We start from the raw sequence: 12552 nt of genomic DNA on the forward strand, positions 1-12552 counted from the left end.
CATCACAGGATCCAGCTGTCAGTGACAATCTCTGAGTGCCACTTGCTCTGTTGAACTCCAGGAACGAGTAACAAAGAATCCTGCACACCAGAAGCTTTGCAGTCCATATCTGCCATTAGGTTTCAAACTTACAATGCATTTTCTTACATATCACAACATGTAATATCACTGACACAATCATTGCTGTTACTTCATCTCCTTTCTAAACTACATTGCTACAATGCCTCTGAAGCAGGAAGTCACATTTTGTAACATTTAATAAAATAATGTCAAGAAGCACCCCCCAAAAAAAACCCCACTTTTAAATAAACATTGATGGACTAATGTTTAACTTTATTTGTTGAAGAATCTGATACAGTAATTTCTTGTTAGTTCTACTTTGAATGCAATGTCAGAAAGCAGAAGACAGAGAAGAAACTGCTGTTTGAGTAGATATCCTACACATTTTCCCAGAACATGAAAATAAGTAGATTGTACAATTATATAAAGGTCTATAAGGAACACCACAGGTGTACTAGGTTTGATTCACAGAATTCAATATACTAGTCAGTGGAAAAGAAGAAAGCTAAGATGGGCTGCAATTTCTTCACTGCAATCCAAAAAAGTTTTCTTGATGCTCCTAGGACAAACTCTGAACACCCAGTCAGACTCCAACATGAGAGAAATAATTACACAATGGCCCACAAACCTTCAGATCAGCAAATGAAGAGAAATTTATGGGAGTCTAGAGAAAAAACAAAAGCTTATGAAGACATTCTGGACAAATAACTAGCCTCGGGAGTGAGAACAGAACAGAACAGAACAGAAACTAGAACAGGTCAAGGGGCTCAGGAGACCTCTGTTGCAGGCTGACACCGACTTGCTTTGTAAACATGGCTCATTATTTTATTTCTCTTTTCCTCACCTTCTCTCGTCTCTTTGTGGATGTCTGTATTGCAGATGTGTGCTAAAAAGCTGAAGAAGTTAACTAAGTACAGATTTTACACTGAAAGTTACTATATCACTAAAAATTAGTCATTTCAAGGACACTTCAAAGACATGTTGAAGGAAACTGCCTGCAGAGAGGGTTGTCTATATAGCACTTACATTGCTCCTACTGTTTGAGGAGCACCTGTTCCTGGACTAGTGTTGTAGACACCCAAGTCATCTTTGTGAGTGATGTGCAACTTCCAAGGGAAAAAGTGCTTCTCAGAGGGACTTTTTCTGCTCTGAGACACCATGAGTTCAACATCCTGATCGGAGAGCAAGCGGATCAGATCACCGTCAGCGTCCCGGTAATTCAAAACAATGTCTTCTTGGTTAAACTCCTGCCTGGCAGAAAAGAAATAGATTGATCCCCAGAAGTCAAGGAATGCCTGGGAGGTGCTACATGATGAACAATATACTGACAATCTAATTAATTTTTATAAAAGCCACACAAAGCCTTGGGTGTCTTAGCTTTCTTGATACAGTTAGTACTAGAAATCACATAGCCACATGCATGCTGTGTTGTGTTTAAGCTAAGAAATCTATCAGAACCAAGAACCATTTTCAGTAACACCACATAAATGGCACAATTAATCTGTGTGTTTAATAGAATTACCATGAAAAACAGCTGATCGTGGTTACCACCAACTTTTGCCTACTTATTTTTGCTCTTTCTGAGGAGTGTAAGAATATTAGAACAGGTGTTCTATAACCAATATTTACTAATATTTAATGTTCTAAATGGCTGATGTTCAACACCAGATTAATCTAGTTTAACACTAGTTTAACAAGTGTTAGAAGGCCATGTCCTACATCCCGAAGAAATGTACTAGACAAAAGATGTTTTTGTGGAGGTATGGCTCTTATCATAGTACAAGAAATGGAAATTTCTACCCATCACAACTGAGTCAGAAGTGTGTGTCATTCCTTACAATCCCAAGAAGGGCTAGTGTCTGCACAGATGGCCCTGGACCAAGTCAAAGTGTAACTGTTTCAAGACACTTGAAAAGTATTTCATACACAAAACATGGTGATGACCAAGTAGAATGTGGAAAATCTCAAACCAGAATGAACTTGACAAATGTTTAAGTATCAAATATACAGACAAGTGCTTGCATGGTACCTCATCAATGCCATTAGATCTCTGAATGATGGAATGCTGCTAAGATCCTCTTCCACTGAGATGTCCCTGTGTTTAGAACACATCTAATCATTACATATCATGACAAGAGAATTGTTGGTGCTTCTTCATCAGCAAACTTGAAGACTATTTTGTTACTACCTGATGGTGCTCACAGTCTCATCATAGTAATAACAGCGAACTTTATTAACTGTGTCTTCCTGCTGTGGTAAATCTTTTATGATCTTCACAAAAGCACATGGGAAAATCCCAGTGGCGCCATCAGCAGTTCCCTGGAATGATAGAAAATGTTAGAAACAAGAAAACCATGCCATTTTGACCACATGCAATGGGTTCTGGAATTCAATTAATTTACATAGAAACAACAGTAAGAATTTTCCACTATAATCAAGAAAATAAATTCTATGGAAGTGACCTGATGGCATCCCTACAAAAAGGTTATACAATTACATAGTCAAATACCAGGCAGGGGAGTGAAACAGCGTGTAAAAAATGCAAGTCAGATGGTTAGCAAGGAAGGCTGTGGTGTTTGAGCAAGCAGAGATATCATATCAGCAAACACACAGTATGTTCCCCTCATCCTTTTTTCAGAACACTGCTACATTGCCCAAGTTCTCTCTAATCAGGCTGACGTGTGTTGTGGTATGAAGCATGAAGCATACATCAACTCACCCTGAGGCAAGAAACCAATTAATCGCTGAAATGGAGTTTCCATCTCCTTTCTGTGGCCTTTATATGTTCTAATCACTTCCAAAGAATTTAAAAACATTCCAGCAGAAGCAAATGCAAATAAAAACTGAAGTCTGGAGGGCAGAAAATTTGTAAGCTAAAAACCATCAAGGAACCAAACAATTACTAACTTGGAATCAAGGATTTAGTCTTGACAGTAAGACCTGATTATGATACAGTTTCTCCTTGAAAGGAAGAGGCAGGTCACAAGGATCAGGAGAGTTCTTTCTACTCATATATTTCAAGATATTCTAATAATTCAGCACTGCTATTGCAGTCTTACCTCCAACCAGTCTTTGTTTACTTTGCTGAGTAGATAGATCAAATCTCCCTTCTTGAACTTGAGTTCCAGTTTATTGGTTCCAGGAAAATCAAACAGTGCCTGTGGAAAGCAATAACCTTGAAATTATTAATGCACAGAATTACAAAAGCAAATCTTTCTGTTGTGTTCTTGAGGAGAAAGCATAAAGCAGCAAGACAGTGTGCACTTTGTCATCACATATGTATTTCTGGGATAAGGTCACATATATTTGACTGTAGTCTGCAGTTCTCACAATCTCTTCTCCTACTCAGCACACACAAAACTGCTTTGAAGAAGCAGTGAAAGCACTAGGATAAACATGGCCCTGAGAGGGCTACACACAAGGATTCTTAAAGTGGCAGAACACTGAGCACCAGAGAAATCAATATGCATAAGTTGAAAGCACTTAAGAGCAAGTAAGACAACAGAGCTGAAGCCAACTGACATCTTGAAATCCTGAGAACTGAAAAAATATATTATTTCTCTTTGCACCCTTACAGCTTTTAGATTGCTGCAAAATATTGCAAAGAGCATTAAAAATTGCAGAAATGTTGTGTCTTAATTTAAGGGTAACTAACTGTTTCTTTTACATCTAGCTTTCAGGTCTGGATGCTGAACTGGGAGATGTGGGAAAGCCTGGGAAATGGACGTGTTGTTGAAATGGAACTTAAATGCCCTCTTCAGGGGAAAAAAAAAAAAAAAAAAAAAAGGAGGCAAATACATGTTTATCACCCTAACAAAAGGTTGGATAGTTAAAGTGGCTGAGTTATCAAAAATACACATCTCCCCCCATTGTCCTTAAAGAACATGGTAGCCATTTAAATGGTCTTAGAGGACCAAAAATGAAAAGGTGCTCTTTATCCTGTGTTGCAATTGTTCTTCTGGTCTTGTTAATGCCAACAGTTCTCTAATAAAAAACAAACAAAACAAACAATGCTACTGTTGTGCTAGTTGTTCACATGTCTACTTATTAGCCCTTTCAAAAGCCTTTTTTCACCTATTGAAAACTTCTGGTAGGTATATTCAATACTAATAAATTAATAGATAAAACCCCAGAGATATGACTGTTCCCAGACCTGTCATTCTCCGTGTAAAGAACAAAAGCAACAAACCTCAAAGCAGATGCACGGGGATTTTAATCTTATATGGCAAAGTCAAATGTTTCAGGAAGCAAGACCCTGCTCAAACACTTGTTACAAAGCAGTCTCGTGCTTAATACTGAGAAAAATATACCTAATATACCACAAAAGACAAGTGTATGGGCATTTGTATTACCGAAAATACTAAGATGCCTCACCTGCAAAGCTTTTAAACATATGCTGAAGTCACTGAAGCTGAAGCTTATGCCTGTTTTAGATTTAATTTATGGATAGCACTATGCAAATGTGGACCATTTGGCAGTAAGCTGTACATGTCTCAGTTTTGAAACTCCTGTCATTCTAATTTCACCATGGACCTTCTTATTACTCAAGTGATGAGAAACAGAACACCTCTTTCCATCCTTTGTTTCATTCCCTGTTGTTAAAATCAATTGGTCTTCTCTGTTTATTTCACTTTCTTCCCCCAAGCTCTAATTGAAAATGGCAACCTGATGGATGAGGTACCAAAGTAAAACAGAGTTTAATCTCCTGTCCTATGACAGGTTGTGCAGAGTACTCACCTCAGCCCGTGGAGCTGCGGTGCGGTCAAAAACAGGCACTTGATCTGAAATGCTCTTACTGCAAAGAAATGAGACAACAGGGAGGTAAACCTCCTTCTAAGTCATTAAAAATGCTACACAATCAGTAGTGCAGTGTCTGTGTTTTTGCTATTTAAGGGGCATGTATGCCATAGATCACTGGAGAAACTGTGTGAGAATCTGTGTGCAGTACTCAAGTAAATAAATATGAATGCAGCAACACTGTCCTAGTTCTCTCAGTTTCAGTGCAGAGCTGCAGCAATCTGATGGTGTCTGCTGCTGAGAACAGATGGAATTTTCAATACAGTCAGTATTCTGGACTTCTCTTCCACAGCACTGCTCAGTCCCCCTACTCTGCCTTCTGGGCATCATTGTTTCTAGCATTTATGGCATTTAGTTCAAACTCTGCCATCATACACACATGCAGTTTTTGCACTGTTTGAGGTAGGTGAAAAGGAAGCGAGTCCATGTTTGGAATGCCGAAAGGAGAATTAATTTATCTGAAGGGTAATGAAGTATGACATCTACTTAGCAGATCTCCAAAGGGGTGTCAATGCTGCTATGTAGGACAGGCCCCTGTTTAGACAAAGGATGGGAACAAATTAAGTATTCAGTTTCATTTAGTGTCTGAACCAGATCGCACTGAATTCAGTGCCAAAACTCACATTGACTTCAGTATTGCAAGTCTATGTCCTTAAGCTTGGCCTGTATATTCTGCACATTATAATAGAAACTACCATTAAAGAAATATGGGCAGACAAAGCTGGATAGGTTTTTTTCTTTTAAAAAGAAAGCAAGGTATACTCTCATTTTGGAATTTTCCTTTATGCAAATACCACATCCACTTAAAAAATTGGAGATTACTGAAAACAAAAACTACTCTGTGTTCACTCCACCACAAAGACCCTTATATTAAGGATTCATGGATTCACTTGGAAAACACAGTTGTGATCCTCAACTCTCTCTACCCCCATAGCTGGACAGCATCTCTTACATCAAGCAATGCTGAAAAAAACACGTCAATCACTTACACTCGGCGTGTCCGTGGGCGAAGCCGTCTCAGTCTGTGAGGCACCTGCTCACCATCAAAGGTTGAGTGGTAGAAGAACAGCCGAACGTCCTCATCCATCAACACCCAAGCAGGGAGGCAGAGCAGGTTCTGTGCCAAGAGCAGGCAGGAAGCAGAGTGTAACAGTGGGAGAGACCAATTCTCTATTTATTTACATGTAACAAATATGCCTCTCTGACCTACGGGATCATGAAGGTTATTCATTACTGCCAGAAATCTCCCTCCTCTCCTTTCTCACTCAGCAGGACACAGCTGAACAGCTGACAGTCTCTCCTCTTTACTCCTGGAGTTGGCCAATGTATTGCTTCACATTTTGTACCTGATTTACTGCAGGAGTAAATAGCTTTTTGTTATTCTTTTCAGAACATGAATGACTGTGCAAAGAAGGCAGTCTTAAGTAGTAGAAGTCTTGGCCAATGCTTCAGACTTTTACTGATTTGAAGTTAACGCCTTCAGTTAACCTGCGCACAAAGAATATCTCTCCTTGATGTATGCTGCATCTTCACTGTAATTCAGGTACTCTCAGCAGCCCACCTGTCCTGATTCTGGCTGTGAGAGAGTCAGTTTTCTTCTTAGTAGCTAGTACAGTGCTGTGTGTTGGATTCAGCATGATAATAATGTCGATAACACACAAATGTTTTAGTTGTTTCTAGCTAGTAGCTTACTTAGTCTAAGCCAAGATTTTCTGTTTCCCAAATCCTGCCAGTGAGGATCTGCACAAGAAGTCAAGAAGGAGCATGGCCAGAACAGCTGGTCCAAACTAGCCAAAGGGATATTCCATACCATAGGACATCATGCCCAGTATGTAACTGGAGGGAGCTGCCCAGGAGCCACTGAGCACTGCTCAGTGGACCAGCTGGGCATCAGTCAGCAGGTGGTGAGCAATTGTATTGTGCATTACTTGTTTGTTTTCTTTAGTTTTATTTCTCTCTGTCTCTTTGGTTACCTCCCTTCTAATTAAAATTATTTATTAGTATTTTATTTTACTTTATTTCAATTATTAAACTGTTCTTAACCCATGGGTTTTACCATTTCCTGATTGTCCTCCCCATTCCATTAGGGAAGCAGGGAGTGAGCAAGAGGCTGTGTGGCACTTGATGGTGCATGGAGTAAAGCACAACCCATACACCATTCTCCTAATCCCTTGGATGGACACGCCAACTCTGTATTCATGCAACACCTGGAGATTCACCATTTCTTCATACATCTTGGGGGGTTTTGGTAAGGATGTCTATCTGTATATGAGGACAGTGACCCTTTGTGAACTGCATACTCCAGCAGACCCTACAGCAGTCTGAACAATCTGGGGAAGAGGACTTCAGGTTGTACCACAGGGTGGGCACTGTGTCGTCAGGAAAGCAGAACAGAGAGAAGCAGATACTTAGAACCCCAACAGTACTGTCTGCCTTAACTGATTTCAATGGCTAAGTATCTGCAGTGATGACTGCATTCTTTACTTTAAAATTATGTTTTACCTTCATGTAGACATTTAGGATAGGAATCCTGTTCTCAGCAATTTCCTTTTTGGCACCAACAAAAACTTTTCCTGGAAAATATAAAACATGTAACACTTATTGAAGGGTAAAAAAAAAAAAAAAAGGAAAGGAAAAAAGACGCTGTCAGAGAAATGAAGCAATCAGGAGAAAGCAAAAGCTAAAAAAAAAATACATATTTTCTGAAGGATTTTAGGTTTCTAAATGGACTTTACTTCAAGTGAAGGGGCTATCAATGGAGCATGACTTCTCTGGCATCCACAGCCAGGAATTAGTTCCTTGTCACAACTACTTCTCTCATTGCATTCCTCTTCAGGACAGCCTGGAGCTGAGAGGGCTGCTAATTGTGCAAAGGTTTGGTACTGACAGCTTACCTGGCAGTACAGGGAGTGTGCAGGTAAATGGGCTGTTATTGCTCTCTGGCCCATATCTCTCCTCTAGTTTGGTGTGCAGGGCATAGAACTCACGATAGCGCCGGAAAATCAGGTATCTGCCACAACCTTTAAGCTTTACTTCAATGACAAACATCTGAAACAGAAAAGAGGGATTCAGGCTGATGTTCATACTTGTAAATACTCACCAAATGAATGTGAGGAATAAAATAAGAACATAAGATCAGTGCTCCATTAGTGGAAATATTCTCTTAGGAGCGGAGAGGAAAGCAAGCCTTCAATTAAGCATCTGCAAATTCAGGAGCTAGGATATAACAAGGTAGCACCAGTGTGGTATTTTTGTGGGTCTAGCTTGCATATGAAGCATGTCCCTGTGGCTGCTCTATATTCTATAATCTTAAAATGATACATGAAATTACTAGATTTAACTTTATGATTGCACACTTTTCCTCAGTGACCAGCAAAGTACACTAGGGAGACAAATACAAATATTTTACAATAAGATGCCTTGGACATCTAAATCTAGAGACAGACAGACATCTAAATCAATCGATTTTCAGAACTGAGGCATACTTCTCTTTTGACTTTAATGTACACAATTGCAGAAATTGTTGTCTGACCTCCTTCAACCACTATTATATTTCTCTTTTGACAAAATTGCTTCGCTCTAAAGGAACCCAAAATTTCCACACACTGACCTCTGAGTCACATTGCAGCCAGAACCTTCAGAAAACATAAAGACAGAGCAACCAAACATCTCTATTCCAGAGAAAAACCTGAATACTGCAGTAGGAAGGGTTTTATGAGCAATGTCACCAGGAGAAGTCAGACTGAGATGGGCATATTCAAACCTTCAGAAAATCTTAGTGCCTTTCCCTACTACTCTCTTCCTGCGTGCTCTTTCATGTCTTAATATGCTACCTCCTGTGAAGATGGGAGCATCCTAACTTGCCAGTACCACAGAATAATAAGCAGGACTCTGCCTTTCTAGCCTCTAAATTACTTTCCCACTATCTTCACCAATGGTACAGCACTCCAACAGGAAACAAAGCAGATATTAGGAAAAATTCTCATGTTAGAGGATATCTCCCACATTTCATTCAGAAAATAAATCTTTAGACTGAATCTGGGATAACTATGCTTCATTCAAGAAAAATAAAGCACTGAGAAGTCTTCCACATGGAACTACTCATGCCAAAAAGCAAGTACACAAGATTAGCTGCATTTTGCTTCCCACTGTCAAAGAAGTCACAGGTGAAGGCATATAGAGGCAGGATAAATCTCCCTTCTTACATAGTAATTAGTAAAGCCTTTCTTCTCTTCAATATCTGCAATATTAGCTGAAACAGGTACATCATCTGGAAGCTGGTCAAAATCACTGTGAAGCAAGAACAGAAGATTTAGGTTACTCATATTGGTAATAGCCTTTGAGGTGTCCTATGCCACACAGAGCAAAGATAGGCAATATCACATTTTCTAGTACCAAAACCAAGACATTAGAAACTCATGGTGTCATTCTCTTCCTCTGGAGGTCTGATCTTGAGATGTCAAGATACAATAAGTTCAGCACAAGTCAGTGGTCATTGAGAAGATTCATTATGCCTGAAAAATACCCCTCTCATTCCTAGGCTTGCTCAAGGAACAGGACTACAAAACAAACACTTGAACTGCTAAGCTTTTCCTGAGAAATGTGATCAGCTGTGGATACATTCATAATCCTTCTTTAATCTAGGAGATTTACAAAAAGAGCCCTGCATCAGTGGATCCTATTCTAAGGAGATCATTATATATCATGATTTATGCTGCTATTATTACTGTATTACTGTAGGGAATAGGAATCAGTTCTGAGAAAAGAGTTTGTTATGCAATGTGCTGTAGAAACTGACAGCACAAAGTTAAATCCTAAAAACTTTATACTCTGTGCAAGATGTGTAAAATGTACCATATACATATAAGAAAAGAAACAACAGGATAAGCACAAACATAAAAAGAACAAAGAAGCAAAAGGATAGTATTGTTCTGTAACAAAAACTAGTGGTGCCTACACCAGCTGTCAAAATGTTGTCAAGTTTTCTTGTAAACATCACAATAAAGCAAACTCTTAAAGAGGCTTGGAAAAATAAGACTAGGCTGTCAAATATTTGGAGAGAGACCTCCCAGTCACAGCAGATAAGGGTCATCACAGAATCACAGAATATTTGGAGTTGGAAGGGATCCACAGAGATCATCAAATACCACTCTTAATGAATGGCCCACACGGGGATCGAACCTGGCATTTATCTCCCAATCACAGCAGATAACCGGAAGGAAGCGCAAAGATACTTGTTTGAAATTGTCAAAAGTGTGTGAAGGAACACATGATAGTAGGCAAGGTTAGAATAAGCTTTGCAGATCCTAGAAAGAATTGGATTTGAAGTGAGAAGGAAGGATCCCTGCAGGAACACCTAACGAGCAGCCAGCCATATGACCACACAGTCATGTTACTGGTCTACACTGCCCACACTACAAAAAAAGCACAGATTGGCAGGTGCTTTTTCCTCTATGACCTTGTCCTTGGTGCAACAGCTTTGACAAGCAGCAGACAAATTCACCTTTGCTTCAGTCATACAACTCAGTGTTGTCAGAGGGGTATTTATATTAATACCTGAGTAAAAAGCATTTAGAATGAGGAGGGGAAAATAGCAAATGAAATAAAGAGAGACTTTTAAAAGGATCATCTAAGAAATGCAAGCTGACAAAATGTTAAATATTCTGAAAATATAGGAAAAAAAATTGGTAGTTGTCTCAGTTTATTCTACTAGGAGAATATCCCAAGCAGGGACTTCCACAAGGCGTAGCCCATTTGAAGCAATGATGCAACATCTTGCAATAGTTTGCTGTACAAGGAAAATGCCATGAATCAGCATCACCCACAATACTGTAAATACTACCCCTTACTGTGAAGAGGGATGTGGTTATGGAGACCAAGAGATATAATTAGTCATATCATAAACTCCAGTAAAAGGGAAACTTGTTTTGCAGCTATAAAGAGGACAATGACCCACTATGTCCTAGGTCGTGAATATCCCCCACAAAAAGAAGAAAGTCCACTCCAGCATAAGAAATGGTCTGCTCAACCCTAAGCAGCTTAATAGTGTGGAAGTTACACACTGTTCTGATAACAAGAAGCCTTTTAGAATCACCAAAGATGCTTGCATCCAAATTAACCAAACAGATCACAGGAGTTACATGAGGCTTGTGGGGAGGCAGGAGCAGGGAGAGACACATTACCTCTTTTCTCGCAGCTGTCGGGGAAGAGACATTGTTCTTCTTAAATCCAGATGACTAAGATCTATTCCTCTACTTCTTGGGCAGTTCCTGATTTAACAGGATGAACACAAAGTCAAAGCAATTCTCCCTGCATGAAACAAGACTCCTTTGCAAGGCCTCAGAGATCTTTTTTTAATGTTTCAGTGTCAGACGATTTCTGCTGTACCTCCCCACCCCCATGAGTTTGAGGAAGTAGCAGGGGGAAAACAGTAATAAAGAGACTGCTCTGTGATGTCTGTCATGTCTCAAAACTGCCACAACTGAGAAACTGAAAGCCCAAGAAAAAGTAGAAACTACGAGCCACATATTCCATTGTCCACCCTCCACCAAAATTGTCTCTGTTGAAAGCCAGTATGAGTGGGTTCAGCAAAGTCTGTTTTGCCTCATCTAAAATGTCCCCACATATACCTCTACATTAATATTTGTAAACTAGGATTAATATTTCTGATTCCTTCTTGAGGCTCTGTGATTCCCAAGGATCCTCCTTTTCACAGACCAAGAGCCAGGAGGTGGAGCTAAAGAATAAATTTTAAAATGGGAGCAGAATGTATCATCAGAAAAATCAGCCTTGTCAAACACCAGGATATCGGGCACAGGAGATGAGATTTGAAGGATGGATCAATGCAAGTAAGACAGGAGTCCTTTAAAGGCCAGAGATTTTTTTGGTTTCATGTGCTCGAAATGACACACATTTGCCACATACAGAGACAAGGTAACGGCTTGCCCTGGCTTTTATTCAAACTGTTGTGACAAAGCATTTCTATAACATCAGTTGACAATCTTTCGAGAAGAACATAAAAGGAAGAAAGTGATGAGGAAACCGTGATTTCTTAATAATATGGCTAAGTTGTAACACAGTTTATCTGCCTTAGTCAAAAGCTGTTATATGCATCCTTGCCTCTCCGTTTCAGTCTTTGACTCTCTTCCATTTTCATGTTCAATACATATTTGCCTCCTTCTCCTACTTCCGCTGCCAAGAACAAAAATTCCCATCTGAATGGAGCAAAAATCAACCAGCATCCTTCAAAATAAAACTCTATTTACAATTGCAATCATCGGCCTTGAGAGTAACTGCATTGCATTGCATTTTAATGAAGTAAATCCTTCACCCAGCTCCTTTCCATGGATAACTGTAGGCACCATAATAGAATTTGAGAGGGGATATAGTGTCTCTTGATCAGAAGGGACCAGGAGAACAAAATTCTGAACTGTATTTTCTGAGCAATCTGCTACTCTGCTACATATCATAGCTTTGACAAGAAAATCATAGAAAGGGTATCCTAATTTTTTTCAAGTGTCCTGAAAGATAATCTAGATAAAATGCAGGTACATCTTTTATTAGACAGAGGATATGGCACAATGCAAAAATTCATGTTTATTGTTTATCTAGGGAGGTGGCTTCTTGAAAACAAGTTGACAGAAACTCTCAGACAAATTGTCTATGCAAATGCTTTGCTGTAAGATGAGTAAAACA

At 39.4% G+C, this 12552-nt stretch overlaps 1 protein-coding gene across 1 annotated transcript; it reads right to left on the reverse strand.

The window, feature by feature from the left end:
- Window positions 1-426: 426 nt before the first annotated feature.
- Window positions 427-11250, reverse strand: NCF4 (neutrophil cytosolic factor 4). Its single transcript, XM_041416781.1, has 10 exons — window positions 11040-11250; window positions 9063-9147; window positions 7752-7905; window positions 7360-7430; window positions 5847-5974; window positions 4798-4855; window positions 3120-3218; window positions 2249-2379; window positions 2090-2155; window positions 427-1311 (listed from the first exon to the last, which is right to left on the reverse strand). Exons 1-10 carry the CDS (start codon window positions 11069-11071, stop codon window positions 1083-1085), a joined length of 1053 nt encoding a protein of 350 aa, XP_041272715.1. The 5' UTR covers window positions 11072-11250; the 3' UTR covers window positions 427-1082.
- Window positions 11251-12552: the final 1302 nt, after the last annotated feature.

The sequence above is a fragment of the Onychostruthus taczanowskii genome, unplaced genomic scaffold (genome assembly GCF_017590055.1).
Source record: "Onychostruthus taczanowskii isolate IOZ18803 unplaced genomic scaffold, ASM1759005v1 scaffold53, whole genome shotgun sequence".
NCBI lineage: Eukaryota > Metazoa > Chordata > Aves > Passeriformes > Passeridae > Onychostruthus > Onychostruthus taczanowskii.

Coding starts and splice junctions, on each gene's coding strand:
- NCF4 (XM_041416781.1), bottom strand. CDS start 11,071: ATGTCTCTTCCCCGACAGCTGCGAGAAAAGAG. Junction 7,906..9,062: donor AAGGCTTTACTAATTACTAT/GTAAGAAGGGAG, acceptor TTTCTGTTTCAG/ATGTTTGTCATTGAAGTAAA. Junction 2,380..3,119: donor TAAACAAAGACTGGTTGGAG/GTAAGACTGCAA, acceptor CTATCATTCCAG/GGAACTGCTGATGGCGCCAC.